The sequence below is a fragment of the Sarcophilus harrisii genome, chromosome 1, assembly GCF_902635505.1.
Source record: "Sarcophilus harrisii chromosome 1, mSarHar1.11, whole genome shotgun sequence".
NCBI lineage: Eukaryota > Metazoa > Chordata > Mammalia > Dasyuromorphia > Dasyuridae > Sarcophilus > Sarcophilus harrisii.
Window position 1 is genome coordinate 170,569,665 of NC_045426.1, and position 21,346 is coordinate 170,591,010.

At 34.8% G+C, this 21,346-nt stretch overlaps 1 protein-coding gene across 1 annotated transcript in view; it reads right to left on the bottom strand.

Annotated features, from left to right (window-relative positions):
• The window catches only part of MCCC2 (methylcrotonoyl-CoA carboxylase 2), an 83,023-nt gene that overhangs the window by 28,944 nt on the left and 32,733 nt on the right, over window positions 1-21,346 (bottom strand). Inside the window, exons 7-8 of the mRNA XM_031966790.1 lie at window positions 16,399-16,512; window positions 9,324-9,388 (exon numbers count right to left, since the gene is read on the bottom strand). Coding sequence (XP_031822650.1) covers window positions 9,324-9,388; window positions 16,399-16,512 — 179 coding nt within the window. The remainder of the gene's footprint in view (window positions 1-9,323; window positions 9,389-16,398; window positions 16,513-21,346) is intronic.

Here is a 21,346-nt window from a genome sequence, read left to right on the forward strand (position 1 = left end):
GTTTGCTTAGCAGAAGAGGGAAAGAAGAATATATTCAGAAACAAATGTGGTACAACAACAAAAAGTATGAAGTTTTATTTACTTTTTTAAAACCCAATCATCCCAGGCACCTCAAACATAAATCTTGATAAGTATTATTCTAGCTAAATGATTTTTTAAAATTCCAACTACAGATGACATATCTGTATTACCTAGGAAACAATACTAAAATATGTTTGGGACTAAGAAAAATTCTAGTAGAAAAGACATCAGCAAGAATTTCAACATTCCAACAGTCTACAGCAACTCTGCCAAAGAAATTCTGCTGAATTTAATTTATAACTTTTTTACCTTAATAGAATGGGTTAAAGAGTCAATGTCAATGGGACAACTGTGACATTCTTAGACTTTCCATTCAAGTTTCAGTTTTTATAGTTTGTCATTTCAGACACATTAGTACTTCACCAATAGTCAGGCTTGGGATAGTAACAAGCCTTCCTTCAGAAACCAAGGAGCCCTCCTACTCCAAAAGGCTCACTATAATGGTGCTAGATTTAGTGCACACACCTGATTGGCTTTAATCCTACTGCAGCTCAGAACTCCCAAGGGATCTACCAGCCTTGGCCTCCCCAAAAGCAAAGACATTACACTCAGACATTCAGAATTAATGAAATTCTAAAGAGAAAAACCAATTCAATGAGGAAGAAAAGGAAAAGCTGTTTAAAGAAATCAATATAGATACAAAAGAAACTCACTGACCAATTTAGACTTATAGAAGATTCATATGGAAGATAGAACCAAGAACAACTAAGGAAAGTAAAGTCCTGTAAGAACAGTGTTATGTATGATGACTAAAGTTTGAAATGAGCTGAGGCTGCTGATGAATTTTAAAGAATTATATTTCCCTCTTTCTGTCAAAGTTACCAGTCATCTTTCAATTACCTAGGTTCAAATTATCCTTGACTCTCTCTTATTGCACATTTCCAGTAAGTTGCCAGATACTGTCATTTCTACTTTGACAAACATCCCTCACTAACATTCCCTTCTCTCCACTCAAACAGCTGCTACCCACATTCAGGCTCTCACAACCTCTACTCCTGCAGCCTTCTAACTAGTGTTGCAAAATCATCTCTCCCAACTCCAATCCAAATTCCACGGTTACCAAAATGATTTTTATTGCAGACTGAACTAACTACATTACTCAATTATATTCAATAAATCCCAGTCATTTTCTACTAGGATCAAATATAAACTGTTGTGTTAAACATTTATGTCTCTTTGCTAGCCGCCCTCCCCCATTTTTCTAAACTTATTACACATTACTCCCTTTCGTATGCACTATAGTTTAGCCAAACTGGCTTTTTTACTGTTGCTCACACAGAACTTCATCTCCTATTTTCATACCTTATTGTATTAGCTGTTCCCTAAGACATGGAAGTACATTCCTCACTTCTGTCTCCTGAAAACTCTAGTTTCTTTTGAGGCTTAGTTCAAACATTGCATGAAACTCTTTCTAATCCTCCGGCTGCCTGGGTTTTCCTTCCCACAAATCATCTTGATTCTTTTTTTGGATACCTTTGAATGTACTTCTACTCTGGCTAAACTGTAAGCTCCATGAGCAGACTATTTCACGTTTGTCTCTATCCCCAGTTCAGTGAGCTAATGCTTATGGACTGATTAATTCTTTAAAGATATCAAAATGCTATTTTAACTATACTTGGAAAAAAAAGGATTTAAAAAAAAGACAAGAACACTGCTCAAAGCAGATAGGGAGATCACAACAGACAAGTGAAAGAAATTAGGAAAAACTATTCAAATGTGATTTTAATTCTATTTTATCTTTCAACAAAAAAAAAACTTTTTAGACCAAAAGGACAAAAATGCAAATATGATACTAAAAATTCAAAATACACAAAGAATGAAAGACAATGCCCAGGTAGTCTTGATGAATTCAAGTCACCAAACAGATAAATTACATCCCAGAGTATTGGAAAAAACTCACAGATGAAATTGCTAAAGCACTATCAATGATTTTTGAAGAATCTAGATAATAGAAGAGGTACTAAAGGACTAGAGATAATATACTCCATTTTCCATTGAGCCCTAATGTAACTGATCTGGAAAATGACCACAGAATGAATACGTTAACCACAAGCATCTTTTTTACTTGAATGGTTCATACCTTTGACTTGCTCTATGGCTCCCTAAATACCACTCTTCTATCTCTTGATCATCGAGTGACAATCAAATCAACAGTATTATTGCTATTGCAAAGGATGTGACAATGTACTTATTGTTCTATTGCACTCAAAATCCCTTTGATTTAGAAAACTGACGCTAAGGAAGCTATTGACCAGTGGAACATTTTTCCCTTTACCTTTCCTCTACCCCTCTTCCAAACCCCAGGCCATTTGGATGAGCCTGGTAGTTAAAAACTCGAGTGCGTAAAGTAAGATGGAGAACCACTAAGAATTACCACTTGCCTTGACACTGCAACCAACTCCTCCTAGACTAATTCTGTCACATCCTTAAATGCCCTCCAAACATGGGGGAACTGTCATCTGTCCTGCTAATATGCCTTTAAGACTCCTGGGCTTTGGCACCTTGTCCTGTCATTGTACCCTTGGGACTTCTGGCCCCTTCTATATACCTCAGAAATTAGCTCTTTTTTATGTATTGAATCTCCCAATTAGACTATACATTTCCTGAGTTCAAGTATTGTCTTGTTTTTTCTGTTTATATCCCCAATGCTTAAGACAGTGACTGCTAAGTGCTAAATAAAGCCTTTATTTATGTATTTATTTTGTATTTATTATATTATATCATATATATATATATATATATATATATATATATATATTAAATATTTATTATATTTAAAAGGATATACCTTTTTCTGGCTATCACTTCCTAGCTAGCACTCATACTCATGCAGTCACCCATTCTCTCCCAAGTCCTCATCTCACACAATCTTTCACTGTGTCTTATGGAATCCACATTCTTCAGGTAACAAATTCTTTCATATTCAACATGTCCTTCTCAAGGTCCTACCATCTCCTTGCAATTGAGGAAACTTAGCTTCCATTCCCCATCCTATGTCCATAAAATGATGTATCCCTGGCCATTGAATAGACCTTTAAAGATGCCTCTCAACACACCGAACCAGGAGGAAAATGTGGCATTCTACTTGCATCTCACTGCTATTTTCAGATTCTCCCAGCTTCCCACCATCATTCTGGAATCTCTTCTGCTCTGAGCTTCACTCCATTTAGATATACTATACTACATTTTCACTAGGATGTTCCAAACAGGAATGATAATGCCCTTAGTCTAAGCACAACAAACATGTTCCATCTTCCACTATACATAATTAAATTCCCCTGTCTGATCATAATCATCTATCCTTCCACTATTCCCTGTGTATTCCTCACCACCATCCTAACCTATTCTTTACAATGCACTGTCATCAGTGCATGGTGTAGTCATTGCAATCTCCAATCATTCTGCCCCTCTGATTTTCCAGGCCATCATCTCTTCTCTGGCCTCACTTTTTGACCCTATAGCTAACCAATTCAAGTTAATTTTCCTTTACTTTTTTCCTATTGCCCCTCATTTCTTTCCAAATTTTAGTGCTATATTGCTCCTTCTATCCACTAATAGAGGGAGTCAAAAACCTGTGCTAAGTTCACTCAAATTTTTATTTTCTGTTTTTTGTGATTTCCTGATTTATGCTCTATCATCTTCTGATTTATATTCAATAATCTTAACTTGGCCTTCGCTGCTATGCCTCTTCTCTCAATATCTATTCCAAATCTCTTCTCAAGTTCCCCATCATTCCCTCTCAGCAGAGAATCTCATTAAATGTTTCACTGGGGACAGCTAGATGGTGCGGTGGCTAGAGCACGGGCCCTGAAGTCAGAAGGACCTAATTCAATTCCAGCCTCAAATGACTTATCACTTATTAACTGTGTGACCCTGGGCAAGTCACTTAACCCTAATTGCCTCACCAAAAATAAATACACAAATATTTCAACTGAAAAGAAAAATCACCTCCCCATTACTCCCTATTCTCTACTCTTGCTCTAGTCTTGGACAGTTTTTCTACTTGTAAAAGCCAAGCTTCTTGTACTCCTAATTCCATTTCCTCTCACATACTGCCCTTGGGATTTTGTCCTCTTACCCTAATTTTCAATTGCTTCTTCAATCTCTCATTCTCCATTGTCTTTTTCCCACTGATTATAAATAAATATGCCTACCTCTTCCCTATTCTTTTAAAAAAAAAAAACTTCATTTTAATCTAATTAATCTCTCAAGCTATCATCTTTCTTCCTTTCATCCAGCAAGCATTTATAAGCACTTACTATGTGACAGACACTGTGCCAAGCATTGAAGATAAAAAGAAAGACAAAAGATAGTCCTCACTTTCAAGAAGCTCACAATCTAATAAGAGACATAATAAACAAACTATGTATAAATAAGATATAGATGCATAAATTTAGATCTATGTATAGAAATAGTCTCTTACAAAAAGTGGCATCTAAGTGGGGATGTGGAAGAAGCTAGGGAAGTCAGGAGGCAGAAGAAAAGAATGAATTCCAAGCATGGAGGGGAGTCACTTAAAATACAAAGAGAAAGAAGATAGTGTGTCATGTGTAGGAAACAGCAAAGAAGCCAATGTCATTGGAACTAAGGATGAATAAGGTATAAGACTGGAAAGGCAGGATAGGGCCAGATTATAAAAGGCTTTGAAGATGAAACAATGGATTTTCTATCGAGCCTGAAGGTGAGAGGGAACCACTGGAACTTACCTAAGAGAGTAACATCAGATCAGCACTTTAAGAAAATCTGACACCTGAATGAAAGATGAACTCACCAACATCTTAATAAAGATGTCTATCACTTGTAGCCTAAGCTTTTTCACCTCATTTTCACTTCTTAATCCCTTTCAATCTACTTTCTGATATCCCTCATTGCTCTCTCCAAGGTGAGCACTGCTCCATGCCAAATCCAATGGCCTTTCTCTGTCCTCACCCTTCTTGACCACTGTGTAGCAGTGACACTGCTGATCACTCCATCCCTCTGGACACTGTCTAGCCTGAGTTCTGTTCTCTCACAGCTCTCCTCCTTGTCTCACCACTCTATCTCAATGTTATAGTAGAAAAATGATAGATCTGTAAGTCAAAAAACCTAGATTCAAGTCCCAACTCTGCCAAGTGACATAACTTCTTAGAATCTTAATTTCCTCATCTGTCAAAGGAGGAGGCTGGACTAGATGACCTCTCAGGTCTTTTGCAGCTCTAGTCATCCCCCAATGGGCAGTGTACCCAAGGGCTTTGTCTAAACTTCTCTTTGCACTTTCCATCTTGAGTGATTTTATCAATTCCCAAGAGTTTAACTACTACTGCTAAACAGATGACCACCAGATCAATACATGCAGCCCTATTCTCTCTCCAGTGCAATACTACGTACACATCACCAAATGCCTACTAGATGTCCTAAAGGGATTATCCTTTTCTCCTAACATTACCACCCCCCCTTCTAACCTCTGTATTTCTACTGAACACATCACCATTCTTCTTGAATTAATGTTCACAATCCCAGAATCATCCCAACTCTTCCTTCTTTATCATCTGCCACACCTATTGACTCTTCCTCTGTGAAAGGAAATTAGAGGGAGGTATATGAATTCAGATGGGGTTCTCTGTCTCTCTCTGTGTGTCTTTCTATCTCTGTCTCTCTTTCTCTTTTTCTTTCCTTTCCCTTCCTATGGATGTTCTACCCGAATGACTGTAGAAACCTTGCAAGATATCTTGGGGTTCACAAGCTAGATTTCCTTCTCAAGGACCTTACCTTACATCCAAATCATTGGCTCTCACTGATTGTCCAACAAAAGGTCCCAAATCAAACCTACTTGCCATTCCCACTGCCATCCCACCATTCCCAATGCCTCAGAGTAAAAGTAAATAGCAATTGTTTCTGTTTGGGCCAGAAATCTTAAGGGTCTTCCCTTCCAGACTGATTGTTTTTTTTCCCTTTTAAATTAAGTAAAAAAGGCCATTCTATGCCCTATTTCTTTCTTATCTAGGTTTAATCACTGAATGGACAAAAGTTTCAACCAAACTGAGACTTGTTAAAGACCCAATCTTAAAAAGGTCACGGTCACCACTAGTTATCCACAGCATTCAGGGCCATCTCCAGTGATTTTGATCTATATTTGGCCACTGGATCCAGTTGGCTCTGGAAGAGAAAGTAAGATTGGTGACTTTTCACAGCCCTCCCTCACTCAAATCCAATTCACTTCCATGTCATGGCATGGAAGTGACCATCTTCAGGAACAAAGGACAAACTTCTATCGCTTATGAATTTAGACACAAAAATTATTCTGAGACAGAGTCCATAAGCTATACCAGACTGCAAAAATTTTATTCAAAAATAAAAAAGCTTAAAAATAATTACTCTATAATGTCTCTTGCATTCATTCCTATCTCTTCAGTCATACAACTACCACCATAGTTTAGGCTCTCTCCCTCTCACCTGGACTACTCTAAGTGCCTAATTAGTCTTCCAATTTTTCAGTCTCTTCCCTCTCCAATCTATATATCAGTCATGCTAGAATGATATTCCTAAAGTACTGATCTGCCCATGTCTCTTCCCCAATCAAAAAATTCAAGAAGCCTAGTCTTATTTCTAGGATAAAATACAAGTACAAAGAGACACTGAGAAGTGATAAAGATACAGAAAAGAAAAAAAAGAATACCAACAAATCAATTTAAAAGAAAAATAATTAAAGCTACCTAAAAGGAGTCCATTTCCTTAGGACACAGTGTCTTCCTCCTCACTAGGCCTTAAAGTAAAGGCTAGATGAATATTTATTGAATATGTGGCAGAAGACATATTCTGAAGAAGTGGACTACATGGTTTCTGAGGCCCTTTTTAACTTCTAAATTTTCTTATTCTCATAAATTATTTCTTAGGGATACAGTCTAGCATTATGGATATAGCACTATACTTGGAATAGAGGACATGGATTCAAATTTAGTCTCTGATCCATCCTGATACAGCAAAACCATCCAACCTCTCCAACTCCCCATTCCTCATTTGTAAAATTGAGATAAAAAACACCTGTAGTAGCACTCCAACAGATAATAATTATAAAGCACTTTGCAAACCCTACAATGCTATTTATAGAAGGGTCAGTTATAATGAGCCATCAACTTGGTCATCCTGACTGGTTCACTCCACACATTTTTGCTCTTTCCTGTCTTAATGCTCTTGTTAAGTTTATGAAAAGTAAAACTGTAAGGTTTAATTTTCACAATTGAAAAGTTTCAGAACCTTACAGCTTCCCTTTCCATTACCACAGTTTTAAAAAAAAAAACCGTGATGTAAACTTTAGGGTCAGTACATCCCAGCTGAAGAGAATTAAAGAATGGCTTAAATCAACAGAAGTAACAGCAGGTGCTGGCTGAATAGTGATTTATGCCCCAGGCAAGCTAAAATTTTAACTGAACATGGTTAATAAACCTCATGCATAGTAGCTGGCAACCCACATAAAATTAAAGCCTCATTTACAGAACATGGGATGTTTGATAGGGAAGGGGAACTTGCCTTAGGAGCATACAACATGTAAGAGACAGATAAGAAAGACTGTACCCAGAAAGGAACTGACCAATTCTCTGAAGGAAAGGGACTGCGATGAACAGCATAAAACTTATCTTGCTTCTGTATCCAGTGCTCCCTCTTCTTAAATGAGAGCAGAGCCAGGTTCTAAACAGAACGTTTCTGTTTAGAACTGAGAAGTGATAATGATACAGAAAAGAAAAAAACAGAATATCAACAAAGCAATTTAAAAGAAAAATAATTAAAGCTACCTAAAAGGAGTCCATTTCCTTAGGACACAGTGTTTTCCTCCTCACTAGGCCTTAAAGTAAAGGCTAGATGAATATTTATTGAATATGTGGCAGAAGACATATTCTGAAGAAGTGGACTACATGGTTTCTGAGGCCCTTTTTAACTTCTAAATTTTCTTATTCTCATAAATTATTTCTTAGGGATACAGTCTGGCATTATGGATATAGCACTATACTTGGAATAGAGGACATGGATTCAAATTTAGTCTCTGATCCATCCTGATACAGCTTCAGAACCTTATAGCTTCCCTTTCCATTACCACAATTTAAAAAAAAAAAAAACGTGATGTAAACTTTAGGGTCAGTACATCCCAGCTGAAGAGAATTAAAGAGTGGCTTAAATCAACAGAAGTAACAGCAGGTGCTGGCTGAGTAGGGATTTATGCCCCAGGCAAGCTAAAATTTTAACTGAACATGGTTAATAAACTTCATGCATAGTAGCTGGCAACCCACATAAAATTAAAGCCTCATTTACAGAACATGGAATGTTCTGTACTTCTTTAAAATAAACTTATCTGGATATCTGAATTTCAGTGTCAAGTGTGTTTCCAACAAGTTGGTTTTACCTTACTTGACAGGCCATTCTCTTTTCATTCCACCAAAACAAATGCACTCATCCCTTTAGGGTCTGTTTCAAGACTAAACCTCTTTCAAGAAACCTTTTGTGATTAACCTGACTCAATTGTGATCAGTTCGTCACTCTAATTTATGCCAGACAGTTCCTTCAGCACCCTTTTGTAACATACCACATACTTATACAATGTTAAAGCTGAAATGGGCCCCATATATTATCTAGTTCAACCTATGCATTTTAGCTATTTAGGAAAGTGAGGTGCAGATCTTTAGGTGGCTTTTTAGATCCCAAAGATATCAGTTGCTTTGTAACTTTTCTTTCACTGTTTCAGATATTTATGTACATATCTACCTAATTCACTCACAAATTCAAGTGGAGACAACTTTCTCAGTTTCTTTTGAAGCTCCCATAGCCCCTAATAAAAGTACTACACATGTAACAATGGCTCAATGAATGATAAACAAATTTGAAGTAATTTCTCTTAAAAGCCAGATGTCCAAAACTCTATACACATGAAGTTACTATTTCTCAAAAACAAAAAACTCACCAATTAAAAACTATTCATTGTTTATCTTCCCATTTTCATTCCCTCACCTTCTAAAACAGTTGCATGCCTTAAAAACCAAGTGCATCAAGAATAGGAGAGAGTTTATTGAACCTGATTTATAGGATCTCTTACCAGACCTGGACAATAAGAGGATTCTGCCTCTCTTTCCCCTCTAGGCTACAGTAATCAGGCTGATTTTCTTAGGAATGCAGCTCTAGTAGCAGGAATTGGCTTTAGACACAGACAAGAGTGGCCAACTGTCGCAATGCTAGCACTTAGTTGGGATGCTTTTTTAATGGGTTCTCAATTTTACCTGCAATGCAAGTCAGCACCTCCAAGGTCCTCAGCTGACACCTCTTCACCAGTTGCTGCTTTAACCTACAAAAGCAAAGAATTAGTATATGAATATATAATATTTCATCTTTAGTGAAAGATTTTGCCATTGAATAAGGGTACACAGTGTTCTCCTACAATGACTATGTTCTAATTTAACTACACCTATTATCCTCCTTCCCACAGGCTGAACAATCTCAAAGTATATACATCAATCCTGGGAAAAGATAAGTCTCTGAAAAATGGAAAAGGTTACCAGACAGGGGTTACAAATTTTCTCCTCTGAAGAAGTGCCAGCATAGAATAAACAACCATCTAATTAGAGATATTTAAAAGCAATTCTGCCTGGAAGACCACAGTACATCTTTCCCAACATGAATCAGGTTCATAAATTTGATGATTTTCCTAGGTAGCCAGGTGGGCATTGGCAGAGAAAGCCTGAATTACTGTATGTGATCTGGAAACTTCATTATTCCCTGAGGAAAACAGGGAGGAACACTGATAAAATCATCTGGGTCTAAAGTGGACTTTTTAAAAAATCTGATTATGTCCTCTATTCAAATGGATCTTTATGATAAACCCATCCCAGGTGGAGGTCTTTGGCAGAATTCTTAGATAAATTCTTTGCATTGACAAAACCATCATAACTTTTCAGTATCCAATCTGAAAGCCAAGTCATGATGTCCAACCCCCCCGGAGGTTATAGTTCCCCTGTTAAGGGTCTTTTATGACCTATTCTACTGAAATTCCCTTGTTAACTCTTTTTAGGGTGCAATTAAGTCCCCTTTAGGGTTAGTCTGTCAATCAATATCTCCCACTTGCCATGCCTTAATGGCATCTCCACTAGAGAATTAGTCTTTCCCCTTGTTAATTGTTAAAATCTCCTTCCTTGCTAAAAACTGTTATAGATGAACAGACAATTTTCAGATGATGAAATTAAAACTATTACTACTCATATGAAAGAGTGTTCCAAATCACTATTGATCAGAGAAATGCAAATTAAGACAACTCTGAGATACCACTATACACCTGTCAGATTGGCCAGAATGACAGGGAAAGATAATGCAGAATGTTGGAGGGGATGTGGGAAAACAGGGACACTGATACATTGTTGGTGGAATTGTGAATACATCCAGCCATTCTGGAGAGCAATTTGGAACTATGCCCAAAAAGTTATCAAACTGTGCATACCCTTTGATCCAGCAGTGTCTCTACTGGGCTTATACCCCAAAGAGATACTAAAAAAGGGAAAGGGACCTGTATGTGCCAAAATGTTTGTGGCAGCCCTGTTTGTAGTGGCCAGAAGCTGGAAAATGAATGGATGCCCATCAGTTGGAGAATGGTTGAGTAAATTGTGGTATATGAATGTTATGGAATATTATTGTTCTGTAAGAAATGACCAACAGGACAAATACAGAGAGGATAGGCGAGACTTACATGAACTGATGCTGAGCGAAATGAGCAGAACCAGGAAATCATTATATACCTCAACAGCGATACTGTATGAGGATGTATTCTGATGGAAGTGGATTTCTTCAACAAAGACAAGATCCAACTGAGTTTCAATTGATCAAGGATGGACAGAAGCAGCTACACCCAAAGAAAGAACACTAGGAAATGAATGTAAACTGCTTGCATTTTTGTTCTTCTTCCCAGGTTATTTATACCTTCTAAATCCAATTCTCCTTGAGCAACAAGAAAACTGTTCGATTCTGCACACATATATTATATCCAAGATCCACTGCAATCTATTTAACATGTATAGGACTGCTTGCCATCTTTGGGGAGAGGGCGGAGGGAGGGAGGGAGGGGAAAAATCGGAACAGAAGTGAGTGCAAGGGATAATGTTGTAAAAAACCGACCCTGGCATAGGTTCTGTCAATAAAAAGTTATTTAAAAAAATAAATAAATAAATAAAATAAAAAAAATAAAAAGTTGTAGATTTAGCCCACTTTTAGCAACATAACAATTCTCCTCCAGGAATCTTCCTCCTGGCTACTGCTAGGGAATTTTTCTTCCCCCTTGTTAATTGCTTAAAAAAAAAAAAAAAAAAAAAAAACCTCTTATCCTTGTTAAAACCCTTATGGATTTAGTCCACTTTTAGTAATGTCATAAAATCTTTGCCCCTTGATTTGAAGGACATCTAAGCTTACAAATTCTTTTGAGATAATACAAGACATAAGTCCAATATAATTTTGGGATATCACCCCATACCTTATCATTTGATGGATTAACTCCATTTTTGTGGCCTGATATGGGGAGAGTCTAATTACACCCTGTTACTACAACACTATGGTGGAGGTGAGAAAGGGGGAACCCAAAAAATTTGGGGTCCCAGACCAGTGTTGAGAAGTGTCTCAAAAGAATTTGCAGGTTTGAACCCATCTCCTTGGTCAAGGGGCAAAGCTTTATTGCAATAGTAACACCATTACAAAGCAGGCTGAATTATAAGGGAATTTAGCAGAGAAACAGAAGCAAGGAAATACATTTATCCAGTTTTCAATCATAAATATGCTAACTATGGCTCATAGGTAAGAAGAAGTGGTCTCTGGAATTTGGTTCTCTTGACCAGATTATTACTGACAAGATCATCGGTAAGCAATGAATTGGGGAGTGGTCTTATTCACTATTGTCTGGAAAGTTTGATCTGTGGGAGTTTGCTGAGGCCAGAAGTTATTTCACTAAGGAGTGGTCAGACTCAGACAGATTGGGCATGGGAGTTTCCTGAGGTAGAAAATATAGAATCACTCACTTATTGCCAGAACAGAAGCCCCCCTAAAATCAGGGGAACACAAAATCATATTACATCACTACTACATATCTATGTGGTTTCTTTACATTTAACAATCTTGTCCTTTTACAGAAAATTAGAAATACTGAAGAGGCACCTCAAGTTCCCCGAACCAAAAATATTCCACAATTAAAATGGTTGGCTATTTTTATGACCCTACTTACACAACGCTACTTAAACAAGCCTAAAACTATTCACCAATATGAAATACTTCACTTGATCAAAGATTTGGCTTAAAAACAACCTGAAATCAATCTCCAAGTGCCCAAAACCATCATTTCAATTCCTATTATTTGACTAAACTTTTTTCTGCAGAAAGTAACATTTGAATTAAACAAATTTAACCACACTAAATTTCTATAAAGAGCCATAATACTAAATGCTTTGCATCTCCTCAATAAACTCATTTCTTTCCCTTTTCCTCCATCCCTCCACCTCCCCACACTCTCTCTCCCATCAAAATAAAAAAAAAAACCACCCTCCTGTGATTATAATAAATTTACATTTTTAAAGACAACCATTCTGAGCAATACTGAAAGTTGGAGAAATGCCCAAGTTTACACAGAAATCAATGAACTTTCACCACTATAACTTCAGTCTTCTAATAATTAGAACTAGGCAATAAAAAAAAGGCTAGGTAACAAATTTAAAATGACTTGATTAGTGTCTGAGAAATCCTAATAGGAATGAGGCAGAAAAGTCATCTAGTTCTAAATGCCAATTCCATCATATAGGAATTGGTATTGATTAGTCCTTCCTTCAGCTCATTAGTTTGTTCTCTTCAAATAGGGGATGCTTTTATTTTAATGTAGCATTAATCTGAAATACTAGCACAGAAATGACATTCTAATAATCCCTACATCAAAAGCTTTTTAAATGAAGCATTAGTCCTGCTAGAAGGACGAAATTATATCTCCAGAAATGTCTCTTAGTCATCAAGGAATTTGGAAACAATTTTTCCTCTATTAAACAACATTCAGTCTACACGCTAACAAATTTAAACAATTGTGTGGTTATTTAAAGCATCAAAAAAAAAAAAGAATAACCACAATCAGATACACTGTAATATTAGGTTGTTGGGGTAGTTTTTTTATTTGGGGGGGATCTGATTCAGCTGAATTTTTCTACCAAAAAGCATCAATTGAGAATGCTCTGGACTGCTGTGTACTAAGTGATAGAAAACTAAAATTGAAAAAAAAAATCAAAACAACTTATCCTATTAAATGAAAAGTTCAGGTTAGTGAGAAATATTTTGAAAATGCAATTAAGAAAAAAAGCACAAAATGGGACATAAGTTGAACAATTTTATGACTACTTTATAAAGTTTAATGCATATCTTTAAAAAAACTGTAATAGAAGCTCAGTTCCTTATACCAACTTATTCCCTATTCTTGACATCTTTACAATGTCCATTTATTGACTGTTAAAAATTGACAATTGATAAAAATTTAGTGAAAAATTCAGGTGTTAAATTACTCTTTCTTTTCTTTCTTTTATTTTATTTTATTTTTTTTGGTGGGGGCAATTGGAGTTAAATGACTTGCCTAAGGTCACACAGCTAGGAAGTGTTAAGTGTCTAAGACCAGATTTGAATTCAGGTCCTTCTGACTCTGAAATGCTCTATCCCACTGTGCCATCTAGCTGCCCCTATCCTTCCTTTTAAAATAACAGAACAAGCAAGTGATGATTCCTCTACAATCTCACACTATCAATTTTTGCAACTTTTCAGTGGTGATAGGATATAGAAAATTATAACAAATGAACTCTTATACAATTGTAGGGACAAACTAGTTTTCTTGTTGTCTAGATTTAACTTAGATATTTCCTAGTTCTAACCCACCTTATTCCCTTTGTAAATGGAAATCAATTAGAGGAACTAAAAATGCTCAACCTTGTATTTTAAAGATGCTTTTATCTCAATTTTTCTGGCCTTAGTGAATGGCTTAGTCTCAGATTTTTTGGCCAGAACAGACCATAACAGGGATGGCCATAACACTACAAAAACAAGAATAGCTTCTGAGTTAATTTTTTTAATTTTCTCTCTTTCATTTGCCACCAAGATCCCCTACAAGGTCCTCAGGTAATATTTCACCAATTGCTGTTTTAGCCTAACCTTATTTTCAGTGAGTCATCTTCTCCATCCAATACAAACTGGAAAATACTCTACAGTTTATAAATCTTAAGAGCTGCTAGGGGTTCTGAACAGTTAAATAACTCGCTGAACATCACAGAACTTGAATCCAGATCTTCCTTGATTTCATATGTGTACATTACATATACATACACAAATATGTATACATATATATAATTGGTATACATAATAAAATATGTAACACATATTTTAACATATTTAACATGTACTGCACTATCTGGAGAGGGGGGAGGGGAAGAAGGGGTAAATTTGGAACAGAAAATTTTGCAAAAGTCAATGTTGAAAAATTACTCATGTATATGTTTTGTAAATAAAAAGTTTTGATAAAATAAAAAAATAAAAATAAAATCATCATTTAAAAAAAATGTAGCCCAAGTTTTCTTAATCATTAAGAGCCTTCAGTTCCCAAGTTTTCTGCTTTTAAAGATCAAACCACTTCACTTGAGGCAATTAATCCATGTCTACCCTGAAGATGTCAGCTACAGGTGTTCTACTCATTACAAAGCAAAGTCAGAACAAGGAATACTGATTTTCTTGCAATGATGACTTAAGTCTTTCATACTACTACTACATTGCCTGCTCATAGAAAGTATGAGCAATTTTCTCATTGTTGAGAAACAATGCTCAAGTAACCTGGTCTTTCTATATATTTATATATGCATTTGGGAATGCAAGCTCCTAAAGGACAGGTACTGTTTTACTTTTGATGTGGTATCCCCATGCCCAAGCACAATGCTTTACACACAGTAGGCACTAAATAAATGCTTGTTGACTGAAAGCATTACAGCATGTTACTTCTTTAAGATGTCTTTAAGATTAAGAAAAGATGACCTTTAAGATTTAAGATCACAGTCATTTTTAGAGATTAGAAAACAGGATCCTGGAATGATTAAGGACATTCCACATAAGGTCATCTAGCTAGTGGTGAGCACAAACCACAACTATAGGACTCTTGCCATAACCACACTATGCTTCTTCTTTCAACAAAGTTTCCAACAAGTGTTCATCTGTCCTCAGCAGCCAAATTTTTAAAACCTATCCTCCATTTTAAAAAATCATCAAAAGTTAAGGAAGAAACTTATTTTGTTTCTAAGCATAAGCATATATATACACACACCTGCTGGCCTGAAATATACTTTATAAAGGATCATTACTTATTCATTTTCTGGAAACAAAACAATTTGGTTGCTACTTTTCTCTCCAATATCCTACAATACATCCAATACAAATAAGCAAGTAGACGGTATGACCCCTTTATTTTAGTTTAAGCATCTTCTTGCAAATTACCCCTTATGCCCTTTTATTAGACTGTACTTTAATCTACCACAAGACAATCAATCATTATAGTATGATCACCATTTTTCCAGACTAAATATCATAAAAGGGCCTTACACTTTACAAAAATAAATGTGAGCATAATGACAAGCAACTTTATTTTAATCAAATACATCTCAAATTAAATTAAACCACCACATTGGTAAGATTCTGGAATACTAAATAAACCCCCCAAAAAACCCAAATTAATGAGATTCAAAAGATAAATAAAAGACCACTATCAAACTTTGCATTAAGTCTTAAGAATGAGTCGACTGTAAATGCAGTAAATATCTGTTTTGATGTATTTAGGCTATATTGACTTCCACAGCATCATATAATACAGTCTCAAATAAATACCTTAAGAAAAAAACCTTATTACAGGTCTATGTCCAATGAGATGAATTAAGTATCAGGTTTCAATTATAACTAAATTTCCCACATTTGGGACAGTAAGTCTCTATTTCATATAAAAGCTCCCTTTACACATTGAAAAACAATTTACAGATGAGGAAATAGAGATAGCAGATGAAAATGTAATACTACAAATGTTATGTATATTCTAAAAACCAGGAATCTTGCATCCTTAAAATAAATGTTACTAATAAATTTGTTAAAAATAAAAATGAAACTTCCAAATCTTCAATTCAATTCAACAAAATTTAAGGTCCTAAAATGTATAGTGCTGATGGAAATTCAAAAGAATTCCCAATCGAGCAGACTATGTGATTTTCCCCTATAATACAAAAAAATGTGAAATGTTATAAATCAGATGATTACAAAAGACTATTCACTTACCAAGGGCGGTCCTGCCAAGAATATGGTACCCTGCTTGCCAACAATGATACTTTCATCAGCCATTGCAGGAACATAAGCTCCTCCTGCTGTACAGGATCCCATTACCACTGCTATCTGGAATTCAAACACACACAAAATACAAACTACAGAATCATAATTCTGTAGGGTAAATCTGTAGGGTAAATCAAAAGGCAGAATGGTGTTATCAGAACTGATGCTCTAAAGACCCCAATTATATTCCCACATTTGGTGCTACAACTAAAACAGGACACCAATTAGTCTCTGTACCTCAACTTTAATATGAGGACATTTTCATTACTTATTTAAGAGGATATGATGCTAGTAAAGAGACTTAAATATCTGGCCTGTGTTAAGGTATGCAAAGTAGGCATAGACAAAACTGGTCACTCTGAGGAGCCAATATCTTAACAGGATAGTTTAAAGAAAAGATAATCTAGGATAGGTGCTAGAGCCTTTTCTCATAAAGAAATTAAATACATATTTATCTAAAAGTTGAGCTATACTTGGAAAGATTTACATGAACTGATACTAAGTGAAGTGAGTGGAACCAAGAGAACATTGTGCACAGCAACAAGAAGATTATGTGACATCAACTGTGATGGACTTGGCTCTTTTCAACAATTAGGCAATTACAACAGACTTGTGAGGGAAAGATCAAGCAGAAACTATGGAGATTGAATGTGGATCAAAGCATAGTATTTTCACCTTTTTAGTTGGTTGTTTGCCTATATTTTTCTTTCTTATGGTTTTTTTTCCCTTTTGATCTGTTTTTTCTTGAGCAACATGACAAATGTGGAGATATATTTAACAGAATTGCAAATGTTTACCCTATATTGGATTACTTGCTATCTAGGGAGGGGGTGGGGAAAGGCAAGAAAAAATTTTGGAACAAAAGGTTTTGTAAGGATAAATGTTGAAAACTATTTTTGCATGTATTTTGAAAAATAAAAAGCTTTTATTTAAATAAAAAAGTAAGGTTTTAGTACGCATGTTCAATAAAAGGAAAATAAAAGATTGTGGGAGGTTGAAAGGGAGGTCTTAAATGTAGAATTCCCTGCAATGCTAGTAAATTACACATAACCCATAAGAGATACCCTGGGCTAGAGCCAAAGTAGTGATATGTCAGTGAGTGTATATGATAATGATAGACTAAAGAAGGGGAATATTTAAATGAAATTGTGAATTTGAAATTCTCTGGGGCAAAATATTTTAACAAATTAAAGATGACTATAACGATTTCAAAGAAATATAGAAAAACTTTAGTGAATTAATTAAGAAAATAGAAAATAAGAGCCAAAATAATGATAAAATATAAGTAAGATCAACATAGAAAGGCAGCAAACCTTTGGTCAACAGTAATTGCTTGTATCATGTTATCAAAATTAAAATCTTGTAAGAGGTATAACAAACTAGCTGTTTTTTAAGGAATATATTTTGAAAAGGATCTCATTTGAGTGTTTGGTGGGAAATGTCAATTGTTTTTTTTTTTAAAGAATGGTATGGTTGGAGCAGCTAATTGATTTAATGGATACAGTACCAGCCCTGAAGTCAGGAGGACCTGAATTCAAATATGGTCTCAGACACTTAACACTTCCTGTCTGATGACCCTAGGCAAGTCACTTAACCCCAATTGCCTCAGGAAAAAAAAAAGAATGGTATGGTTTTAAAGGGTCTATTTTGCCCATTATTAATTTCTTCCATGCAAATAAACAGCCCTCAAAACTATATCTCAAATAGTCTATATTAAAAGCAAACTAAAACTAGTAGAAGAGGTTATGGTAGTAACATAGGTTTATTGGGAAGACGAACAAAATGAGAGCTGCAAATGTTTTGTGTTCCTTTGAGTAAGACATATTATGAATACAAAATTATTATTATATAAAATTTCTTGTTGGCATTTAGTATAACACAAAGAATAGATGAATGATTGACTACTGATAAGCATAAGGTAGAAATAAATAATTTGATGAACTACTTAACCATAATAGATGAAATATGTCACAGCTATCAAAAAAAACATCATTATTTTTCCTTAGGGGCATGCAAATATCTGCTGAAGAAAGACTACAAAAGGAAATCTCAATGGTGATATTATTCCAAACATAAAAACTTAAAAATTATCACTACTTATTTTAAGCATAAGTCAACAGGAAGCTTTTTTCTCCCCCATATAAAAAAAATTATCATAAATTAAAGTAATGGTGGCTCTCCAATTTATTTTAATGTGTACAAAAGAAAATTGTATATTGAAATGTACCTTGGTATCTGTCAAGATATTTCACTTAAAAAAAAAAAAATAAAGGTCAGCAGAATTACTGTCAACCTTTTTTTCAAACTAGAACACTAGGTTCAGCTCAAAACATTTCACTACCCAAAAGAAGGAAAATTTGAGAAATTTAATAATGATGTAAGAGGCTAAGAAGGAATTATTTATAGGGGGGAAAAAGATGAAAAGAATTAAGTACAAAATAGCACAGCTAAGTAACATCTGAAAGGAGGGGAAAAGAGAAAAGAGAAAAAATTGTCAGTCAAGTTTTCAAAAGTGAGAGAAAAACAGAACAATCTGGCAAAGAGAAAAAAGATTAAAAAGCAAAAAAAGAAGCTAAATGTTTTTTTCTCAAGGAAAAACCTGTAAGATCTGTCATATGATAGAAAAGTCACACAAATGAAAAATGAAAAAAATTGCTAGAATATATATTTCAGGATATATATATTAAACCACATTGCTAAAGCTGCATCAAATGTCCTTCCAGACACATTTTCTTCTCTAATCCCCATAATCCTCAAGTGTTTATATCTATGTAGCCAAAGTAATCTCTTCTGCTTTAATACCAGAAAAAATAAAAATATCCCATCACTCCAGAAACAAAACAAAAATATCACTCTGTAACTGACGAAAACTAAACAACTTAATAAAAATGTATAGCAAAAACACTCCCAGAAAGGAATGGGAACAAGCTCTGTTCACAAATATTTCAAGGAAAAATTCTGAATATATTTATAAGATAGTAACTGTTCATACATTCAAAGATGAAAATTAAATCACATATTTACCTATAAATCAATCATATATTTGCCAAAATCACAAATGAGGTTATATAGTAGCCCAGAAATATAGAAGGGAAAAAACTCTACAAGATTTTATTTGATTCAATTCAATAAATATTTATCATTTACTTATTATGCACAATATAAAATATACTAATATTTAATTTTATTTAATAAGATAAATATATAAAATAATAAACATATAATAAATAAACATTTGTTCAGTTCTCATTACATCCAAAGCATTTTTGTTACAAATGTTTTCCCCTCCCCACTCCCCAAATATGACAAATGAGGCAATTGGGGTGGGGCAAGGAAGGAATAGGGACCATGAGGGTCAAAATTTCCTAATGTTTTCATACAAAAGATACCATTCTCAGCCAGTATCTAAATTCAATTAGAATTCTTCAACATACTTCCTAATATGACAATACATTCTACTGGCAGCAAAACTACTATTCAAGCCCAAATGAGGGACTATTAAATGAAATGCTAATTCTGAACATTTATGTACACAAACATATACATATATAATTATTTTTATATGTGTGTGTATGTAACTATGATAGCATACCCCTGAATAGGAACTTTCAAATAAAAGCAGAGATGTATGTATTAGATAACATATATGCACATAGATATATATGTAGCAGATACAAACATTAAACTGTTCCTGTTGTCAAAAAGCTTACTTTCCAAGAGAGTAATAATACAACATATATAAGAAATAAATACCAAATATGTATAAAATAATTAAAATATAGTCATTTCAAGAGGGAAAGAATACATTAACATAGGGGGAATAAAGAGTTGAATGAATAAAAGTCAATGAGACAAGAGCACTGCCCTTTACCACCTCTGAAAAAAAATCACCTTTGTAAAAGTCCAAATTCAAGAGGTGGTATGTAGGAAAGTGTCTAGAAAAGAGCTAATAGTCCAATTTGACCAGATAAGGAAAATAATATTTAAATTCTCTCTTTTTTTTTCAGTGGGGCAGAGGGGTAGGAAGAAGAGAAAATATTTACTAATTAAAAAAAAATTAAAACAATAGTAAAAGGGGAGAATGCGAAATGTTTCATCCTTTTTCAAATAAGGTCACTATATTCTTAGTTTTGCTTAACTGCTGTACTTTGTTAGAACAGATCTCACAGAGTGAGGGTAGTCTGTAAATGTTTTTTAAACAAACAAAAAACAAAATAGTAATAAAAAAAATTTTAAAGAAAGAAAGAAACCTAGGTAAAAGTCAGACTATGACAGTCTTTAAATGAGAAATCTGGATTTTATCCTAGAAGCAAAAGGAAATCACCAAAGATTTCTGACTAGGGAGCTGACATAGTCAGATCTGTGATTCAATAATGCAATTCAGCAGCTGATATAGATGATGGCTATGAATGGAGAAATGAAACCAGAAGTAAGGAAATCAATTAGGATGCTATTACAATAAACCAAATCAGAGGCAATAAGGGCCTCAGATAAAAAAGTAAGTAAGTGGAAAGAAGGGAACAGATGGGAAAAGTTCTATGGAAGCAGAATCAGTAAGATGTGGCAAATGATTAAATATAGGACAATAAGAAAAAAGGAAAAGTCAAAGAAAACTCTAAGGTTGCAAATCTAAATGACTAAAATGATAATAAGACTATCATCAGAAACAAGTAAGTTTGGAGGAAGGATGGGTTTTTCAGTAAGTACAATGAATTCTATTTTGAATATGTTGGATTTCAGATGTCTAAGGAACATCTATGTGGAAATGTCTCACATTCACTTATTAAAATGGACATTCAGAAGAAAGAATAGGGCTAGAGATTTGGGAGCCATCTACATAGAGATGATAACTGAACCTGTGAGAGTTGATAAGATTTCCAAAAAACAGAATACAGAG